The sequence below is a fragment of the Mauremys reevesii genome, linkage group 4 (genome assembly GCF_016161935.1).
Source record: "Mauremys reevesii isolate NIE-2019 linkage group 4, ASM1616193v1, whole genome shotgun sequence".
Classification (NCBI taxonomy): domain Eukaryota; kingdom Metazoa; phylum Chordata; order Testudines; family Geoemydidae; genus Mauremys; species Mauremys reevesii.
In genome coordinates this window covers 48,477,330-48,499,808 of record NC_052626.1, presented here as the reverse complement: position 1 = coordinate 48,499,808, position 22,479 = coordinate 48,477,330, and the positions used below count along the sequence as shown (strand labels likewise).

Genomic DNA, 22,479 nt, shown 5'->3' with positions numbered 1-22,479 from the left:
TAAAAGTCAGTGGTAGTCTTTGTGCCATATTATTGTTTCAGGGACACCATTGTGAACCTGGAGTAACTCCATTATATTTGGTGTTTGTTTAAAATTTTTTTTTCTTGTTTACAACAAATTCTAAACCTTTATTTTTCTTGGAAGCAATGTGAGTGGTACCAAGTAAAAATTTGATATTGTGTGTGTTTCAGTATTAAGGTTGTTTTGTAATTGCCCATTCTGGATGTTAACATTTTGTTTTCTTCTACGCTTTGTTAGTGACTTGTTCTGCTTAAGGGGGTTGCTGTCAACTATGAAATCTAGTCCATTAAAAAAAATAGCAAATATTAGTTTTTGATATGTTTGTGTACTCCTGAGTTACTCTACCAAGTTTTTGTTTTTATACTCTGTTTTTAAGCATTTCTTTACTGAAATAAGTATTCAAGGAATATCATGCAGATTCCTGCTACGTTTAGTAGGACTTGAATTTTACAAACATAAGACCCAAACCCATCTGTGTAACTTTATTCATATGAATAGTCCCATTAACTTCAGTTATAATATAAAAAATATATTTTGTATTGTTTTTATCTAGGTGAGAATTCAGTGTTCTTTTTTTTTTTTTTTTAGTTGCCTTGTGGTATGTGAAAGACAAAAACAAACAAGGGAAACAATGGAACTGATTATGTGTAAAGTGCTGCCAAATGTACAGAGCTAACAACCTGAAAAAACCCTACAGAATTTGATTTTCTCTCATCTTTTAGAGTAGTTTAAAGTGTTAATTTAACAACATTAGTTGAAATTTTTTCAGGCACAAGTTTAAGTTTTGGTGCTTTAAATAATATAAAAGGGTGAAGTCTGAACTACAAATGTTTTAATTTAAAGTATTTATAAAATTTCCTCCTAACTCGAAAAGGGCATTTGTAATATGATATTTGTTAGTTAAAATTAAAATTGATTCACTTTTGCTTATTTATTTTGTATCTTAAATATTCAATGAAACCATAGTCAACTTTTTAAAAAATGACTTTTTTCTCTTTTACAGGATGATGATTCACCTAATCCTGAATATGTAAGCTCTCACGGTGATGGAGGAAACAAGAAAAACTGAAAATTAATCCTGGAGACGAGGATATACAATTTTAATTTGAAGAGTTTTTTTCAGAATGAAAACCACATTCAGTTACCTTGATGAGTGCAGAAGGACGAGAAGAAAGTTATGATGGCTAAAAACAAAGAGCCTCGTCCTCCATCCTATGCTATTAGTGTGGTTGGACTATCTGGAACTGAAAAAGACAAAGGTAATTGTGGAGTTGGAAAGTCATGTTTGTGCAATAGGTTTGTGCGTTCGAAAGCAGATGAATATTATCCGGAGCATACCTCTGTGCTTAGCACAATTGACTTTGGAGGACGAGTTGTTAATAATGATCACTTTTTGTACTGGGGTGACGTAACACAAAGCGGTGAGGACGGAATAGAATGCAAAATTCATGTAATTGAACAGACTGAGTTCATTGATGATCAGACTTTCTTGCCTCATCGGAGTACGAATTTACAACCATATATAAAACGGGCAGCTGCCTCCAAATTGCAGTCAGCAGAAAAATTAATGTACATTTGCACAGATCAGTTAGGCTTGGAGCAAGACTTTGAGCAAAAACAAATGCCTGAAGGGAAACTGAACATAGATGGCTTTTTATTATGCATTGATGTTAGCCAAGGATGCAATAGGAAATTCGATGATCAACTTAAATTTGTGAATAATCTCTATATCCAGCTCTCAAAATCTAAAAAACCTATAATAATAGCAGCAACTAAATGTGATGAATGTGTGGATCATTATCTACGAGAGGTTCAGGCATTTGCTTCAAATAAAAAGAACCTTGTGGTAGTGGAAACATCAGCAAGATTCAATATCAATGTTGAGACATGTTTTACTGCACTGGTACAAATGTTGGATAAAACTCGTGGCAAACCTAAAATAATTCCGTATCTGGATGCCTATAAGACACAGAGACAACTTGTTGTTACGGCAACAGATAAATTTGAAAAACTTGTACAAACTGTGAGAGACTATCATGCAACTTGGAAAATTGTTAGTAATAAACTGAAAAATCATCCTGATTATGAAGAATACATACATTTGGAAGGAACAAAAAAGGCCAAAAATACATTTTCAAAACACATAGAGCAGCTTAAACAGGAACATATAAGAAAAAGAAGAGAAGAATATATTAATACACTACCAAGAGCTTTTAACACATTGCTGTCAAACCTTGATGAGATTGAACACCTGAACTGGTCAGAAGCCCTGAAGTTAATGGAGAAAAGACCAGACTTCCAACTTTGCTTTATTGTGTTAGAAAAAACACCGTGGGATGAAACTGACCATATAGACAAAGTGAACGATAGAAGGATACCATTTGACCTTCTCAGTACATTAGAAGCTGAAAAAGTTTATCAAAACCATGTACAGCATCTTATATCTGAGAAGAGGAGGGTTGAAATGAAGGAAAAGTTCAAAAAAACTCTTGAGAAAATACAGTTCATTTCACCTGGGCAGCCATGGGAAGAAGTTATGTGCTTTGTAATGGAGGATGAAGCGTTCAAATATATCACTGATGCGGACAGTAAAGAAGTATATAGCAGGCATCAGAGGGAAATAGTTGAAAAAGCCAAAGAGGAGTTTCAGGAAATGCTTTTTGAACATTCGGAACTGTTCTATGACCTAGATCTTAATGCAACACCCAGTTCAGATAAAATGAGTGAAATTCATGCAGTTCTGAGTGAAGAGCCTAGATACAAAGCTTTACAGAAACTTGCACCTGATAGAGAATCTCTTCTTCTTAAACACATAGGATTTGTTTATCATCCCACTAAAGAAACTTGTCTCAGTGGCCAAAATTGCATGGACATTAAAGTAGAGCAATTACTTGCCAATAGTCTTTTGCAGCTTGACCATGGTCGCTTAAATTTGTACCATGATAGAGCCAATATTGATAAAGTTAATCTTTTCATTTTGGGTAAAGATGGTCTTGCTCAAGAGTTGGCAAATGAGATTCGGACACAATCCACTGATGATGAATATGCCTTAGATGGAAAAATATATGAACTAGATCTTAGGCCAGTTGATGCAAAGTCACCTTACCTTTTAAGTCAGTTATGGACCTCTGCCTTTAAACCACATGGATTTTTCTGTGTGTTTAACTCTATTGAATCTCTCAATTTTATTGGAGAATGCATTGGAAAAATAAGGGCTGAAGCATCTCAGATAAGGAGAGACAAGTATATGGCTAGTCTTCCATTTACGTTAATATTGGCTAATCAGAGAGAGAGCATTAGCAAAAACCTACCTATTCTCAGACACCAAGGTCAGCAATTAGCCAATAAGTTGCAGTGTCCTTTTGTAGATGTGCCTGCTGGTACATATCCACGTAAATTTAATGAAGCTCAAATAAAGCAAGCTCTAAGGGGAGTGCTGGAAGCAGTTAAACACAATTTGGATGTTGTAAGCCCAGTTCCCACCATTAAAGATCTGTCAGAAGCTGACTTGAGAATTGTGATGTGTGCCATGTGTGGAGATCCATTTAGTGTAGATCTTATTCTTTCACCCTTTCTTGATTCTCACTCCTGTAGTGCTGCTCAGGCTGGCCAGAATAACTCTTTAATGCTTGATAAAATTATAGGTGAAAAAAGGAGACGAATACAGATAACAATATTATCATACCATTCTTCAATTGGTGTAAGGAAAGATGAACTAGTTCATGGGTATATACTAGTTTATTCTGCTAAACGGAAGGCATCCATGGGAATGCTTCGGGCATTTCTTTCAGAAGTGCAGGACACTATTCCTGTCCAGTTGGTGGCTGTAACTGATAGCCAGGCAGATTTTTTTGAGAATGAAGCTATCAAGGAATTAATGACTGAAGGAGAACATATAGCAACAGAGATTACTGCTAAATTTACAGCTTTATATTCTTTATCTCAGTATCATCGTCAGACTGAGGTTTTCACATTGTTCTTCAGTGATGTATTAGAGAAGAAAAACATGATTGAAAATTCCTATATGTCTGATAGCACCAGAGAATCAACACATACAAGTGAAGATGTTTTCCTGCAGTCTCCCAGAGGAAATTCTCTTGCGTATAATTACTACCCGGATTCAGAAGATGATACGGAAGCACCACCCCCCTACAGCCCAATTGGTGATGATGTGCAGTTGCTCCCGACACCTAGTGATCGTTCAAAAAATCGATTAGATATGGAAGGAAATGAGTATCCTGTTCATAGCACACCACTCAACTGTCATGACCATGAGCGCAACCACAAAGTACCTCCTCCTATAAAACCCAAGCCGCTTGTACCTAAGGCAAATGTGAAAAAACTGGATCCAAACCTTCTAAAAACAATTGAGGCTGGCATTGGTAAAAACCCAAGGAAACAATCCTCTCGAGTGCCTTTGGCACCACCAGAAGATTCAGACCAATCCGATAATTATGCAGAACCTATTGACACTATTTTTAAACACAGAGGTTTCACTGATGATATCTATGCAGTCCCAGATGATAGTCAGAATCGTATTATTAAAATTCGAAACTCATTCGTTATAAATGCCCAAGGAGATGAAGAAAATGGATTTTCTGATAGAATATCAAAGAGTCATGGGGAAAGAAGGCCATCAAAATACAAATATAAATCCAAGACACTATTTAGCAAAGCAAAATCTTACTACAGGAGAACACATTCAGATGCAAGTGATGATGAGCCTTTTACCACATCAAAAACAAAAAGAAAAGGAAGACATCGTGGAAGTGAAGAAGATCCCCTTCTGTCTCCAGTTGAAACCTGGAAAGGTGGCATTGATAACCCTGCTATCACTTCAGATCAAGAGTTAGATGACAAAAAAATGAAGAAGAAAACTCACAAAGTAAAAGAAGATAAGAAGGTAAGTTAGTTCAATCCATTTTGTTAAATGGTGTATAGATGAGTTCCGTTAAGCTAAGATTCCCCCCCCCCTTTTTTTTTAAACTGTTCTTTGGCTGTCCTAACTTATAAAGCATTAACATTCATTTCTGTGATTGAAAAGTGGCACTTTATTTATGAATAGATCTGTTCTTTGTGTATATTCAGAGTTGTATTTTTCTTTTGTGCTAGTTTTTACATATTTTAATCTTGTTAGCATTGCACAGCCAGTTTAATATGAGGGAATGAGCTGTTTCCCCCCCCCCCCCATGCATCAGTTGTTTACAAAGTTCTAGACAGGTTCACCTTCACAAACACATGGGAGGCAGCTGGGACACATCATTTGGCCTCAGATCCTTTACTTTTAGCGATAATGGAAGAAGGGGGGGAAGGGGGAAAGTCATCTAGAATTTTGAATCCCAGGTAGAGTTATCAGAGTTAGCATTTAGGAAAAAAATTATTTTTACTTGTAAATTATATACATTTTGCATGGAAACTGGGACTCTAAACATACAATTCTACAAAATTATTTTTAGATATATTCTACATAGAACTGCACTTAAGTTTTTTTAATATTTATTTGCTATGTTCAGAAACATACACAGTTACTCTGCCCACAAGGCTAAGTAGATCTGTGTACAGATATTGCATCTTTTTTTTTTTTTAATTGCTCTTACTAGTATGCTTCAATGGTGTGATTGTTTCACATATGCAACCACATGAAGGGTTTCTGTTTTCAGGATCCCTTTTTAAATTTTTGTTCTCTGGTAGGGTTCCTCTTTGTTTAAAATATCTAATTATATAGAAAGAATTAAAACTTTGTGGTACGTGTATGCCCTGTATAATTTTCTTCCGGTGTCTAAGGTAGTTGTGCTACACTTTAGTCTCACAAGAATGCTTTGGTCAGTGTACTCCTGATTTTCACTTAATATGATATCAGAAACATATTTGGTCAATTAGTTGTTATTTTGGTCACTATATAATGTGTAAAGCTTTTGGATGTTGCCTTTTGCAGAATCTCGGAATTTCCCATTAATTTAAGGTTATATTTGCTGTTCTTGAATAGCATTTAAAAACAATTTTTTTAATGAAAAATTTAAATCCGCATTTTATAAATGGACTACCGTATATACTCGTTCATAAGCTGAAGTTTTTTTAGTAAAAAGGGTTGCACCAGAGAAGGGAGTTGGCTTATGAATGGGTAAAGAGAGGGAGAGGTGGGACACAGCCCCTCCCCCCAACAGAGGGAGCAAGGAGAGGCAGCACAGCCAGAAGGGAAGAGGTGGGGCCAGAGTATCTCCACTTCTGGTCATGCTGCTTTCCCCCAGTCTCCGAAGCAGCTTTAGCTCCAGGGCTGGCAGGCTGCAGCCCTGCTGCTCGGCCCCACCCCCCAGAGCAGGCTGTGGCCCCGCCACCGGAGCACACTGCGGGTCTGCCACCCGACCCAGCCCGCTGGAACATGCTGTGGTCGCATCACCCGGTCTGGCCTGCTGGAGCAGGCTGCGGCCGCGCTGCCCAGCTTGCCGGAGCAGCTCCAGCCAGGTCAGAGACATCCTCCCCTGGCCCTCCGCAGATAAGGTGGGAAGGGATGGGATGGGGAGAGTGTGGGCGTTCTGGGCTAGGGGTGGGGTCATGTGGGGGGTGGTCACAGGGGTTACGGGGTTACTCCTCTGACACCCAGCTTCTCCCCCTCTTCCCCCCCCCCCCCCAAAAAAAAAATTCCCAACTAGTTGCTGTCCCGGCCCGTCAGGGTAAGCAGCTGGCACGCCGGGACACTTTGTTTACTTAGGTTTACTTCCGTGCCTGCGGACGCTCGAGGTAATCAACCATCTTGGCCCACCAGCGGCTTATCCTGATGGCCCGGGACTCAAAGTTTGCTGACCCCTGAATTATAAACTTGGCTTATGAATGGGTTATAAAAATTTTTTCCATTTTTACTTATTGATCTTGGGGGGTCGGCTTATAAATGAACCGACTTATGATTGAGTATATACAGTACTTTCTGAAATACAGTATTCAGTATGAAGTCACAGCCAATTTCTTGAGGCTCCCAAACTAACACGAACAAAGCCTTCATATTCATGAAATATCTTCAACAAAGTTGTGTAGTTACAAAAATACTCACTTTGAAGTTATGCTTTTTAACAAAGTTCAGTAACATTTAAATAATTTTGTAATAAACCTAATTGATGGGTGCATATTACTTTGGGTGCAAACAGTCTTGCTGTGTCGAGTTGAAAATGTCCTTTGCTGACCTGCGTTACTGGCACAAAGTTGCTCTGAAGCTGGCATATATACCTCCAGCAGGATCATCGACGTCAAGGGTTCTCAAACCGAGGGTAGGGGTCATGAGCTGTCAGCCTCCACCCCAAACCCCATTTCACCTCCAGCATTTATAATAGGGCTAAATATAAAAAAAGTTTTTAATTTATTAGGGGGGTTGCTGTGTGAAAGAGGTCACCAATACAAAAGTTTGAGATCCACTGATCCAAGTGTAAGAGGATTCTCTGACAGAGTGGAAGTTCAGTTTGGAAGGGTGTAGTCCTTTCTTCTTTTCCTAGACCTCTTAGACGTCATTAATCCTGGGGATATTCTGCATCACTGCACATGTGCAGAATTTGTCCCCTGCAGATTTCTTTGCTTCCCTGCAGAAAAGGGAAGCAAAGGGAAGCCACAAGAGCAGTCATGCAACCCTCCCCAGCTGTATGTTTTGGGTGACCAGGACAGCCAGCAGAGAGGTAAAATCACTGTGAGGTGGGGGGTGGGACTGGGGAAGACCCGTCTGCTAGTCCCGGCTAGGCTGGGGAGGAATCTTTGCAAACTCCCTGCCCTCCGCCCACCCTCCCCCCCCCCCCCCCCACTTCTTGCACCCATGGCTCCTCAGCTGCAGGAGGAGGGATCCCTGTACAGGGAGTTGGTCCACCATCTCCCTAACCCTGTGTATCCAGATCCCCTCATACCCAGTCCCTCCCACTGAGCCTCACCCCTGCACTCAGAGCCCCCGATGAGCCCAATTCCCCCTGCACCTGGACGACCACAGTGAGCCACCCGCACCTGGATCCCCACCCCAACGAGCCCCAACCAGCTACACCTGGATCCCCACCCCAATGAGCCCCACTCCGCCAGTATCTGGATCCACTACTGAGTCCCCACACTCAGGGCCCCGAGCTGAGCTCCAGCCCCCTCACACTGACCCCCCTGCTGATCCCCAATCACCTTCACTTGGACCCCCCCTGCAGAGTCCCATTACTGTTGCACCCAGAACCCCAACTCCCAAACAAGTACCTGTGCAGCCAGATGTCCCCTGCACCTGGGTCCCCCCCTGAGCTGCCCGCACCCAGATTGGCTCACACAAACCCTCTCAGTCCACACCTGGATCCCCCCACACTAAGCCCCTACACACTTGGATCCTGCCTTGCTCAGCCTGCCTGCCCACAGCTGGTGCACCTGGAATGGAGGGACAGGGTCCTGGGGTGTTTCTGGGGCAGGCCCGGTCCTTGTGCTGTGAGGGTTGGGTGCAGCCTCACCCCTGAGTCTGTGTCCGGGGGCGTGGATGGGGGACTGCACAGTGATCTCCCACCTCTGTGCAGTCAGTGGCCTGTGCTCCCCAATGCCATGCTGGAACTTCCACATTTATTTGACAAATAACATTTTTAGAAGTTTACAATATTGTGCACAGAATTTTTAAATATAATAAATATAAAACTGTTATTGCATTTTTGTTTAGAGGCTTTTAAACTTTTTTCCCCTTCAACCATGAAAGGACTGCTGTTATAGATTTACGGTTAGAAGGGTGTATATACAGGCTTCTTAAATTTGTTAATCAGTCTCAATTGTTCAGCGGTAGGAGGTGGTACAGGACAGTTGGCTGCCTTTCTCAGCAAGTGACTAGTTCATCTATGACATATCGTACAATATTTTTGTAATAGAAATTACTAGACATACTTTGTGGAATGTACTGTTATGTTTCAGATAGATTTGTGGCCCATGCGTTCATAAAACTTTTTGGAAACTTCCGGCTTGCTTGTTGTAAGTATGTAAAGAAAATGAACGTTAAAAAAACAAACAAACAACAAAAAAACTATGCATGGACTGGTGTCCTCTCTTTCTCTGTTGGTGTCACGAACACCTATCATTCTATAGTTACTGAGAAATTCCAGGTAAGATGCCTTTAGAAGCTTCTGACTACTCAGTTTAAATAGTACCTGTTGAAACACACTCTCCTTTCTTTTCTGGCTAAGGGAGTGAAAGACTTGGTATTTAATCTGGGTCTCTTGTATAGCACTGCAGAGGACTCTTTGCATAGAAGGTTGTGGAAAGTTTTTAGGTTTTTTAATCTTCTGTCTGCTATGAATCAAAGTAATTATGTATCTGAAGGCAGAATTTTCCAGTACAGACACCCCCCCGACTTACACAGTCGTTCCGTTTCAGAAAGCCTTGCGTGACTCGAATTTTGCGTAAGTTGGAAACGTATACCCGTACGTTATACAAATATTTCCTCAACTCCAAAATCTTAGTTCTGGCTTATTCATAGATTCTAGGACTGGAAGGGACCTTGAGAGGTCATTGAGTCCAGTCCCTTGCCCTATATACTGTCTAGACCATCCCTGATAGACATTTATCTAACCTGTTCTTAAATATCTCCAGAGATGGAGATTCCACTACTTCCCTAGGCAATTTATTCCAGTGTTTAACCACCCTGACAGTTAGGAACTTTTTCCTAATGTCCAACCTAAACCTCCCTTGCTGTAGTTTAAACCCATTGCTTCTTGTTCTATCTTTAGAGGCTACGGTGCACAAGTTTTCTCTCTCCTCCTTATTGACACCCTTTTAGATACCTGAAAATTGCTATCATGTCCCCTCTCAGTCTTCTCTTTTCCAAACTAAACACACCCAATTCTTTCAGCCTTCCTTCATAGGTCATGTTCTCAAGACCTTTAATCATTCTTGTTGCTCTTCTCTGGACCCTCTCCAATTTCTCCACATCTTTCTTGAAATGTGGTGCCCAGAACTGGACACAATATTCCAGTTGAGGCCTAACCTGCTCAGAGTAGAGCAGAAGAATGACTTCTCGTGTTTTGCTCACAACACACCTGTTAATGCATCCCAGAATCACGTTTGCTTTTTTTGCAACAGCATCACACTGTTGACTCATATTTAGCTTGTGGTCCACTATAACCCTTAGATCCCTTTCTGCCGTACTCCTTCCTAGACAGTCTCTTCCCATTTTGTATGTGTGAAACTGATTTTTCCTTACTAAGTGGAGCACTTTGCATTTGTCTTTATTAAACTTCATCCTATTTTACCTCAGACCATTTCTCCAATTTGTCCAGATCATTTTGAAATATGACCCTGTCCTCCAAAGCAGTTGCAATCCCTCCCAGTTTGGTATCATCTGCAAACTTAATAAGCGTACTTTCTATGCCAATATCTAAGTCGTTGATGAAGATATTGAACAGAGCCGGTCCCAAAACAGACCCCTGCGGAACCCCACTTGTTATACCTTTCCAGCAGGATTAGGAACCATTAATAACTACTCTCTGAGTACGATTATCCAGCCAGTTATGCACCCACCTTATAGTAGCCCCATCTAAATTGTATTTGCCTTGTTTATCGATAAGAATATCATGCGAGACCATACCAAATGCCTTACTAAAGTCTAGGTATACCACTTCTCCCTTATCCATAAGACTCGTTATCCTATCAAAGAAAGCTATCAGATTTGTTTGACATGATTTGTCCTTTACAAATCCATGTGGCTATTCCCTATCACCTTACCACCTTCCAAGTATTTGCAGATGATTTCCTTAATTACTTGCTTCATTATCTTCCCTTGCACAGAAGTTAAACTAACTGGTCTGTAGTTTCCTGGGTTGTTTTTATTTCCCTTTTTACAGATGGGCACTATATTTGCCCTTTTCCAGTCTTATGGAACTTTTTCCGTAAGTGCGAATTTGCGTAAGTCAGGTCTTGCCTAACTGGGACCAGATGGCATTTATCCAAGAGATTTGAAAGAACTCAAATGTGAAATTGCGCAACTACTAACTATGGTTTGTAACCTGTCCTTTAAATCAGCTTCAGTACCCAATGACTGGAAGATAGCTAATATAACGCCAATATTTTAAAAGGGCTCTAGAGGTGATCCTGGCAATTACAGACCAGTAAGTCTAACATCATTACCCGGCAAATTATTTGAAACAATCGTAAAGAATAAAATTGTCAGATACATAGAAGAACATAAATTGTTGGGCAAAAGTCAACATGGTTTCTGTAAAGGGAAATTATGTCTTACTAATTTATTAGAGTTCTTTGAAGGGGTCAACAAACATGTGGACAAGGGGGGGATCTAGTGGACATAGTGTACTTAGATTTCCAGAAAGCTCACCAAGGTCCCTCACCAAAAGCTCTTACGTAAATAAGTTGTCATGGGATAAGAGGGAAGATCCTTTCATAGATTGAGAACTGGTTAAAAGACAGGGAACAAAGGGTAGGAATAAATGGTAAATATTCAGAATGGAGAGGGGTAACTAGTGGTGTTCCCCAAGGATCAGTCCTACGACCAATCCTATTCAACTTATTCATAAATGATCTGGAGAAAGGGGTAAAAAGTGAGGTGGCAAAGTTTGCAGACGATACTAAACTGCTCAAGATAGTTAAGGCCACAGCAGAAAGGAAGAACTTCAAAAAGATCTCACAAAACGAAGTGATTGGGCAATAAAATGGCAAATGAAATTTCATGTGGATAAATGTAAACTAATGTACATTGGGAAAAATAACCCCAACTATACATACAATATGATGGGGGCTAATTTAGCTACAACTACTCAGGAAAGAGATCTTGGAGTCATCATGGATAGTTCTCTGAAGACGTCCACGCAGTGTGCAGTGACAGTCAAAAAAGCAAACAGGATGTTAGGAATCATTAAAAAGGGGATAGAGAATAAAGACGGAGAGTATCTTATTGCCCTTATATAAATCCATGGTATGCCCACATCTTGAATACTGCGTACAGATGTGGTCTTCTCATCTCAAACAAGATATACTGGCATTAGAAAAGGTCCAGAGAAGGGCAACTAAAATGATTAGGAGTTTGGAATGGGTCCCATATAAGGAGAGATTAAAGAGGCTAGGACTTTTCAGCTTGGAAAAGAGGAGACTAAGGGGGGATATGATAGAGGTGTATATAAAATCATGAGTGATATGGAGAAAGTGAATAAGGAAAAGTTATGTACTTGTTCCCATAATATAAGAACTAGAGACCACCAAATGAAATTAATGGGCAGCAGGTTTAAAACAAAAAGTTCTTCTTCACACAGCACACAGTCAACCTGTGGACCTCCTTGCCTGAGGAGGTTGTGAAGGCTAGGACTATAACAGGGTTTAAAAGAGAACCTCCATGAATCCAGTTAAGTCCATTAATGGCTATTAGCCAGAATGGGTAAGGAATGGTGTCCCTAGCCTCTGTTTGTCAGAGGGTGGTGGTGAACAACAGGAGAGAGATCACTTGATCGTTACCTGTTAGGTTCACTCCCTCTGGGGCACCTGGCATTGGCCACTATTGGTAGACAGGATACTGGGCTGGATGGACCTTTGATCTGACCCAGTACGGCCATTCTTATGTTCTTAAGCATATATAAGAATTGTCCAAAGGCTAAAAGATTGGAAGAAAGTTTTTTTTCGGCTGCCAGCGAGTTGCGGATGACCATATTTTTCAACGAGGCTGCTACAGGAGGATATTCATGCATGTCTGACTCCTACCACTCAACAAAATCTATGTAAAACTACTGTAAGTGATGTTGAAGTTAAAATTATAGTAAGCAGATGGGCAGATCTCTCTTTTGGGCATCTGTTTCAGGAAAACATTTACATTCCAATACTTGTTTTAAGTGAATTACAAACAATACATTTTAATTTCCCTTTCTTCAATCATAATTAAAACATAATAGCATTATTATTAAATGTTTCTATAAATGTGACTGAAGATTTTTGCCCTTTTTTGACAATAAATATTAAATGGACCCTATTGGGATTTAACGTGAGAAACTGAGTCCAGCCAATTTAGGCTTAATGAATTTCTGCCTTTATTTATACAATTTCAGACAGAATTGTCACTTGTACTGTCTGAACATATATTTATATGGGTATGGGTCCCAATTTACCACATTTCAGGGCACCTGGAAGTTCTCCTATACTCTGATGGTTGTCACCTCCTCTGATCCCTCAGTCTGTTCTTTCAGTCCTGTTCCTGCTGTTTCTCCAATTTGGGCCTTGTTTACTTCAGTATTTTTATACATTTCCTCATTACATATTTGTTAACCTTTATCCAATCAATTTTAAGCACATTAAGCAAGCGTTTTAGGTCATACATGCACAAGCTTCAATTTACACAACTTTTGCTGTTTAATTTCCATGTCGTCATGTTTCAGTGTCATCCTTCCCCTGGATTTTCCCATGAAAAGAGGGCTTCTTGTCATTATAGATGTGTGTATTTTTATCTCAGAACTTCCAGCACAACATGCTACCTTTGTCCTGTCAATAATAACATAATTTTAAGCAAATCTATATGAGAGGAGGAGAATTGGCAAAACCACACTCATGCTAGTAAGACCTTGACTTAAGTGTTGCCTTATCTAAATTCATTCACTATTCATAATTATAAATTATTAAAATATAACTCTTAATCTTACTATTTAGCTATTCCATATTACAAGTCACAAACAGTATATGTGTGTCATTGTACTCCTACCCATGAATCTACTTGGTGGTGGGGACCTTTTAATATCACCACCAGTTTTTTGTCTTCTGCAAACGTATTTTTCAGGGGACTTTTGTCTCTCAAAGTCCAAAACCTTACATTTGTGAATACGTGAAAAATGGATTTGCTTTTCTCTACTCCTTCAACTTCCCCTCCCCTGTGTGTGTGTGTGTGTGTGTGTGTGTGTGTGTAAAAATTGATGGAGCTGTACCCCCCCAAGGGTGAAGAACCTCAGGAGGAGCAGAGGCACATTGATGAGGAAGATGCACGCCTGGGAGGTGCATACATTGATAGGCTGGGGGACAGATAGATATGATGCCGGGGACAGCACAGAATTCATCAAAATTTTGGGATTTGGAGAGAAGTAGGAAGATCCACATCATCAGGCAGCCAGCGAGAGCTCCTATAGCAGGGGCCAAAATCACCTTTCTCTACAAATTGAGAGATCTGGCCACACTGGTTTGCCACACATGCATTCAGGGTGGCCAGGGGGAGTTCAGAAATGAAAAAATTGTCTTATACTTTTTGGTGTATTAAAAATTTGGTTTTGGGGCCAGTCGTGATTATTTTGCGGTTTGACTCATGATTTTAGAACTTTTGGGGGTTGGCAAAACTGAGGACTTCTCCTGCAGTAGCTCCTCCTGGCTACCAAGGGCTGGCTGTGTACCGCTGAACACAAAAACGGGGACCAGGAAAACTTTCCTGTGTACCGAATGCACCTCTCTTCCACCTCCCACCTGGAAAAAAATTTTTTTTACCCAGGCGCCATGCAGTAGAGGAGGAAATAGTTTAACTTGCTTGATGAATGCTGTGGGAGGGCAGGGATAAGCTGGAATAGACAGGAATATGCTAAAAACAGGTGGTAAGAGGGCAGGAGGCATGTGCATGTGGATAGGAGCGGGGAAGGGACAGAAGTAGTGTTCATGTGGATAAGAGCTTGGAAGGTGGAGGGGGTGGGGCAGGAGTCAGGGGAAATAGGGCAGATGAAGGCAGGGAGTATCCGTGAAGGGGAGGTGCAGAAGTGTGTCTAACTCCTAGAAGCAGCAAAGAATCCTGTGGCACCTTATAGACTAACAGTTAGTCTATAAGATGCCACAGGATTCTTTGCTGCTTTTACAGATACAGACTAACACGGCTACCCCTCTGATACTTAACTCCTAGAAAACATTCTCCTCCAGAACTTTGAATTTAGTCCAGGGTCTTGGAGTCTCAATAGTCCTCTTCTGTCTTCCAAACAGTGTGAAACGCACTGGCAAAATGTCTTTTCCCTTTATGGTTTCTATTCTGCGTAGAGGGTAACTGCTATCAGTTACTCAGTTAACTCAAGTAGTTTGCGTGATCTGTGCTCTGGCTCTCACGGTTCCAACTCTTCTAATGAGCTGTCTGGTAGTCATAATGGTTCCACATGTTATTCCTGTGAGGTTGTGTTTTTTTGTTTTGTTTTATTTTTTTTTCCAATAGGCTTTTTAAAAAAATTAGGAAATTGCCTTAAAAATACCTTAAGAGAATATTACAGTTACAAAGTCAAGTACTCAAAAACAAGGACATTTCAGTGTTGGGGTACACACTGCTGTGCCTGCAGCTTTTAATCTGATTGGCAGTGGGTCAGCTTTCATGTGAGTGCAGCATAGTCTTCAGGAGCTTCAGGATCAGGAAGTACCCACACTGCCAAGTCCTCTCAAAGCCAAACATCCCAAGTCCCTTATGCCTGAACTATAAGTGAAGCATATACTTAGAGGGATCTCTGGGGAAAGGAGTTGATGAGGGTGAGAACTGACCCTGAGAAAAAAAAACACTTTTTTTTTTTTTATATCCTTCTTAGCTTTTTCTCTTGCCCTATCCCACTGCCAACAGGATTCTGGAGTGGCTGTGCACAGAATATGGCACTCATGTGCTGGCACGGCTTTGCGTCAGTTACCTCACCTGTCCTGCTCAAATTGCTGTAATGGTAAGATGTACCAGCACCGCTTCATTTCTTCTCCTTGCCTCCTCAGGAAAACACAGAGAACCCTTAACACATTTATCCATCCTCACTGTAGTGTATGAGTGCTTCTCCACCATTAAAGAATTTTATCCCTCACAACACTCATGTGAGGTAGGGAGGGTATTATTCTTGTGTACATTGATCTAATCCAGTCTCCTCAGAAGGAGAAGCCCTGCAGTAGGCAAAGGGGTAATAACTTACAAATACTCAGCTTTGGGGGGAAGCAGTTACTTTTAATAATCTGTTATATGCAGCCCAGTTTAGACATTTCTTAGTCTGTTTTTTTCCATTGTTGGGGAGGATGCTGCAGTGTTTTATCCTGTGCAACAGATACGTTTTTAATTACTTTCACACCAAGGAAAATACCTTCCTGTAAACATGAGATTGAAGAAACTGTGAAATTTCAGAAGAAATAACTTCTAAAGAAATTCTGTCTTTAAATATCCTAATAGGTCCTTGTGTCTTGCAAGATGATGATTTAGTAAGGAGCTTTTTCCTAATATAAAATCTTGGATTATATGCTGTACTCTAAATATTAATTCAGGTGATAATCTTTTGGACATATCAGCAGAACTGTAATTATGGTCAGTAGTTTGAATAACATTTTATTGAAAAGTTGCTTAACATTTAAAAGCTTGCTTTTGTAGTTTTTAGATGGCCTCCAACTCACTATTCTTGTACTATTTTCTAAGTGTTGACTGATGATTGCATCTTTTTGTTGACACATACTTGACTCTGATCTTTGTTCAGGTTGATATTTTTGTATGTATATAACTTGTAAATGAAATGTAATTTATTTCTGGTTGCTAGTTTAATTTCCACATTTAGGTGCTGATTATACAAGTGAAATGTAAAAAATAAGTGGATCTGTAGCTGCAAACAGTCCAGTAGTACTACATTTTTGACAGATAAAATGTTTGATATCAGGATAATTTTCATCAGTTGTTTAGTAGCTGAAACATGAATTTCATTATAGAAAGCTCCTGCACATGCTAATAGTAAAAGACTTGGACATGAAATTCAGCTATTTTCTCTTTAGTTTTCACCCAGTGCAAACCTTTTTTAAGACAAAATCACAAGCCTAATGGCAAAATTTTTAATAATAAGCCCCAGTGAATGGGTCCTAGATGCCAAGCTGATGCTACACTGTACTTTTATTTTACATTTGTGATGGGATATTCTGTGTGTGTGTGTGTGTGTGTGTAAGTAAAATAACTAGTGTGCAGAATGCAATATCCTTAATATAAAACATACTGAAGCAACTTGGTTCTCAAAAGATGCAGAAATATTCTTACCTCTTTTGTTGTCAATGTGGATCTTTTACATCTGTTTTTGTGTATACATAATCATAACTCACTTCTGTAGATTTGTTGTGAAAGTAGCATCATTATAATTTCACTTTGAATGGTGTTTCATGTTAATTAGTTTAAATACAGAAGAAAAAGCGTCATTGCAACTCTAGATAAATAGTATATTATATTCCTCAGGCTGCATATTTGTTGCTCGTGTGTGTGGTGTTTTTTTTTTATCATCCTGTTTGCTTTCTGGTGCAGATATGACCAATCATTTCCATTATGTCAGACTGCTTTTTACTTAAAGCACACTATTTTAAATGTATTTTTACTTAAGTTTTGCCATTACGGAAAACTCACATACTGTAGATGTGATCTAAATCGAGGGTTTGTATTGTGAATGTTTTATTACACTGCTTAATAACAATATTTTTGGAGTAACTGTGGTATGTTTTGTTGTAGCAGAAAAAGAAAACTAAGGCATTCAATCCTCCAACCCGTAGAAACTGGGAAAGTAATTACTTTGGGATGCCCCTACAGGATCTGGTTACACCTGAGAAGCCCATACCACTGTTTGTTGAAAAATGTGTGGAATTTATTGAAGATACAGGTAGGATAGAAGTATTGTTGGAAGAAAGATTTTTACCCTTTTCTTCAGTGAGGAATGTATGTCTTTTCTTTAGTTGCAAAATTGATTTTATAATTTTACTTTGACATACAAGTGCATATTTGTACAATTTTAAGATTTTGTTTACTGTAAGGTAAAAATACACTTCAGGAAGATTGAATATGTTTAGACCATATGCTTAAAATGATTGGTTTTATGGGTATTTACACACACAATTTTTAAATATAGCCACTGCAGCTCTTTAAATAAGCGGCTAGCTTCATTTTTAATGTAAGTAGAATTATTTAGAACTTTAACACGACACCATGATTGTCACTAATATATTTTGCATGATCATATATAAAAAAAAACTCAGTCCACATTTTTCAAGTGGTGAAAACAATATCTTGATTTAATGTGAGTGCAATTTGTTCAATAAAATCCTTTCTACCAACTTAAATTTTCTTTTTAAATTGACCAAATAATGTTTTTTAGTGGTTCTCTTATGATATTTAACATTTTTCATGTAGAAATTACTGTTCATGCAGTACATTGAAAGAAAAATAATTTGATTGTGTAGTCCAACTCTTCTGAGGATTCTCTAATAGTGAAAAATATTTGAAAACAGTATATGCATGCACATTCTCTAATACAGCATAACACACATTCTTAATCTGTTTTGTATTTTTTTACGCCAGTGAAAGTATCATACTAAGATGTTACTGATTCATGTTGGCTAGCATTCTTACCCCCTGTAGCATCCCAATGATCTCAATGGTTGTAGGGAGACACAGTATATCTATTGCTAATAAAATATAACTGGATATTTTTATCAGTAATACAAATGCTGTTTAGTATGTGCTATTGTAATGTTTCCAAGAGAGCTCCTACAGGTGATATGACTAATAGTCATTGCCATGGAGAAGTTCCAGCTGTCATATGTGGCATTGATATGATGTCCATACATTAGATGAATTGATCAGGCATTGACCTTTTGTAGGATCAGAAAATTAAGAAAATGAATTGTCTGTCTCTAACACTTTTTTCTTTCATGACTTCCCTGCCTGAAGGCAAGAGCTGGTGTTTGACCCATCCCTCTCCCACCCCCAAAAAAAGAGAGAGAGAAGGCACTGTATACAGTAATCTACTTGATAATGGCTTGCAAATGTTACCAGAGTATGGCAGATGAATATGTTCATTGGTGGTGAATCCATTGCCCAAATCAAAAATGTTCTCTTAAAAATGGGAATAAAATGTTCTAAGTTAAAATAACTTATCAACACATTTTCGAAGAATAAATTAACTTTTAGAAAGTCTGCAGATAGATAATATACAATATTATCTAAATAAAGTCTTGCATATTCATAGGTCTTTTAGCTGTCAAATGATAAATTGGACATTTAATTTTGTGAGAGCACTTTGAATTATCTGAGAGAAGTTAATTTTGAATCCTATATTAACCGGGGAATTTTACAGGTGACTGCTTGTTGAATGCCACAGGGTGTCCATGGAGGCACAGAGCATCCACCAATCACTTGGTATTTCTTGCAGCTGACCTTATATCCTGTCTTGTGCTGTCTTTCTGCATTTTTCAGAGATACTACTGTCGTATCTTTCAAAGACTTTATTACAGAATTAGCTTTGTCAGATCCTTTTAGGACCCGCATCAAATGCTCAGCAGTCAATTAATCAAAAGTGTGGAGTTTGTCTCCAGCCATCATTGGTATGATGGCCATGGCATCACTGAAGTACACTGTGGACTTTTTTCTCGTGGGTTTTTAGCTCATGGATTCTTTCAGCTTGAGCTCCTAGTTGATGCCCTAATTCAGCTTTGTCTGACATATGCACATAGTCCTCTTGGGTGATTAAGAACAGTTCCCATTGAAACATCTTTGTCTTGCTGAGGACAGGGCTCTGCAGCACAATTTCTGGACCGATAGCTACTGTGATTCTTCTTCCCTTGCCAGAATTCAAATGTGGTCGTCTTGGCCATGTCAGCAAATGTTTTGATGGCAGTTTTCTTGACTCAGCTGAAGAAGCTAGATGTCCCATCAGAATCAAGTGTACTGCTCACCAGTCTCTCCATTTATTCTTCACCAACATCTGCTATTGTCAGTAGAGTCTCTTGTATATCTGATGTCACATGCAGTCTGGTAGATATGCTGATATTCACCTCTAGATGTGATTCAGGATCAATGGGTTTGTCAGATTATTAATGACATGGTTGGTAGGAGCTGTAACATGCTTTACATCCCTCTTCAGTTCAGAGGCGAGGTCTTGTTTGTGAACTTTGTCTTCACTACTTTTTGTTGGGTCACTTTTTTCTCTATTACGAATAGCTTTTGCATATTCATACTATGAAGCTGTGTATTATCATGCATAACACTAATACTGACCTGTGTATAAGTGACACAGAATTAAAAAGCTAGTCTCTAGAGAACTTCAAAAGCTAGTAGTGCATGCACAGGCTATTACAAATTAAAACCTTCTACTAAGGCTATGTCTACACTACTGCGGTAAGTCGACCTATGCTGTGCAACTCCAGCTATGTGAATAACATAGCTGGAATCAATGTACCTTAGGTTGAGTTACTGCGGAGTCTACACCGCCGGGGGTTGACTGGAGAAAATCTCTCGTTGACTTACCTTACTCTTCTCGTTGGGGGTAGAGTACAGGGGTCAACTGGAGAGTGATCTTCAGTCAATTTGGTGGGTCTTTACTAGACCTACTAAACCAACGGCCGGTGGATCGATCTCAGAGTGTCGATCCCTGCCATAGTGTAGACCTGCCCTAAGAAGACTAGAGGCTGCATTTATGAACAAAAGTTTGCAAATGGAGAAGCATTACATTAGGAATTCACATACATTATATCTACCCACTATGCTGTGCAAGCCATAAGAACACATACTCCTGGTGCATAACATTTAGCTTGAGACTGATATGGGCAGCAGTGTTTAGCTGAAAATATAGAAAACTGTTATAACTTGTGAAATACTTGAAAAATTAAGAATATGCAATGTGAAAATATTTCATGTTAGTATGTTGCAAAAGGTTATTTGCTATTTTTGACACATGCTAAAGAGTTTAATCATTTCGGGGCAGGGGCAGGGAGGGAAACCCTTGACCATTCAAAATTACTAAAATCTCTTAATACGTTGTAATTTGGTAGCTTTGACCAATAAATACCATATTACGGTGTTGAGATTAATATAATCGGTAATAGCTATAGTCAGTAATCATGTTGCAGTGTTTCTGGAACGGTGCAAAAAAAAAAGAGGACATTTTTTTAATTTTGGGTACCATTGTTTTACCTCGTCTACAGACTTATGGTACCACTTGGCAGCTCAACATCAGATCTCATCTAAACATACTAAAATAAACTTTCAAATCCTATATGATGTGGGTGTGTATACGGTGGGTATATTAAACTCCAAAAATATGGCCCTTTTTGGAGAATTGCCACACTTCTACTGAGGTAAGGAAGGCACTTGGCATGTTAGGGTCCTGCAGTTTTATCTACATAGGCTAAAAATTCAAGGACATCCCACTCTCTCAAAGTTCTAGAAAGTGGGCATGTTAGCTTAACTGAAGCTGCATTTAGCAGAAAAGTATAGTCTAGTGTACTATCTCTGTAAGGTGGAAACAGATGTAAATTGTATGTATAGTTCTCAACATTTTTATCTCCCACACTGACTACGCAGTGTGCTAAAATTATGCTCTACTTATTAACCGTCCTTTGTCTTTCCCTTATCTGTGTTTATCTGAGAATCTCATCAGATCTAATTTATCCTGGGCTAAAACGTTGTATTATAAGAAATGGTAGCTGTCAAAATGGAGGAGAAAATTCTTAACATCTTCATTAGAGAACTGCAAATTCATAGTTTCTCTATTAGAGTTCACTGTTGCAAATGTTCACATTGACTGCTAGATATAATTACAGTATTCTTAGATGTGAAAGTTTTCAAACTAGTGGCCTCTCCAGGAAAAGGACCACTTCTTTACTGCCAGTGGTTGACAGGTCTGATTCTCTCCTCAAATCGGTACGTAGGCTGAAGATTGACTGGAAGGATTAGTAGACCTTCCTACTTAAAGGAAGCTTTTACATAAAAATGGATTCATTTTTGTAACATTTACAGTTGCCAAAAGTTGAGTGTACTTTTGCAGGAAAGCTTGGATTAAGTGAGTTTTGCATTTAGCTCTGAATTCTGCTAATGCTGGTCATTCTTATTTCATCTGGCAGTGAGTTCCATTGTCTTTGTTTGGCTCCCATGAAAGTTCTGTTTCTTGCAGTCATAAATTTGCCATATTGATCAACAGTTTCATTGTTCCAGTGTAGCTGTCATGGGAGGTTGTTGTGGACAGAAAAGCATTCTGTCACGTAGGGCTCTGAAAATCTTGACAATAGCCTTGAACTAGTCTGTGTCACTGGGGAGTCAGTGCAAAAAATGGCAAGTTGAGGTAATGTATTCCTGGCAATCTGTGTTTCTGACCAGGCAGGGTGCTCTGTTCCGAATCAGTGGGAGCTTTCTCAGGGCATGGGACTTCATTCCTAATACAGAATTACAAGAATTGGTTAAATTTTTCCCCCATATAAATTCTGCAATGCAATTTTATATTGTCAGTACAAATGTAGGTGGAATATTGAACAATTTAGGAAAAGCATATTAAACTTGATATAACACAATAAAAACAAATACTATTTGGATTATATTCCTTTGTGTATTCAGTTAAAAATCTTTATTTTAAATTTTATTTGAGGCTGATCCAGAATTTCCAATGTACCGCTCCAAATGTGTCACAAAGTAGGTTGTTTTGCTTCATGGTACCTTGCGCATTGCTTAAGACTCCTGCTTGCCACACCCTAACTGAAAGACTTCCTGCCCCAGATGTATCAGGATGC

The 22,479-nt window shown here is 39.2% G+C and overlaps 1 protein-coding gene across 9 annotated transcripts in view; it reads left to right on the top strand.

Annotated features, from left to right (window-relative positions):
• Positions 1–22,479, top strand: part of ARHGAP5 (Rho GTPase activating protein 5) — a 172,215-nt gene that overhangs the window by 101,642 nt on the left and 48,094 nt on the right. For 8 of the 9 annotated variants that reach the window (XM_039536939.1, XM_039536942.1, XM_039536938.1 and 5 more), the window contains 2 exons: positions 1,025–4,924; positions 17,435–17,582. In XM_039536939.1, coding sequence (XP_039392873.1) covers positions 1,199–4,924; positions 17,435–17,582 — 3,874 coding nt within the window. In that variant the 5' untranslated portion in view covers positions 1,025–1,198. The remainder of the gene's footprint in view (positions 1–1,024; positions 4,925–17,434; positions 17,583–22,479) is intronic. The other variant, XM_039536943.1, reaches the window with a different exon arrangement.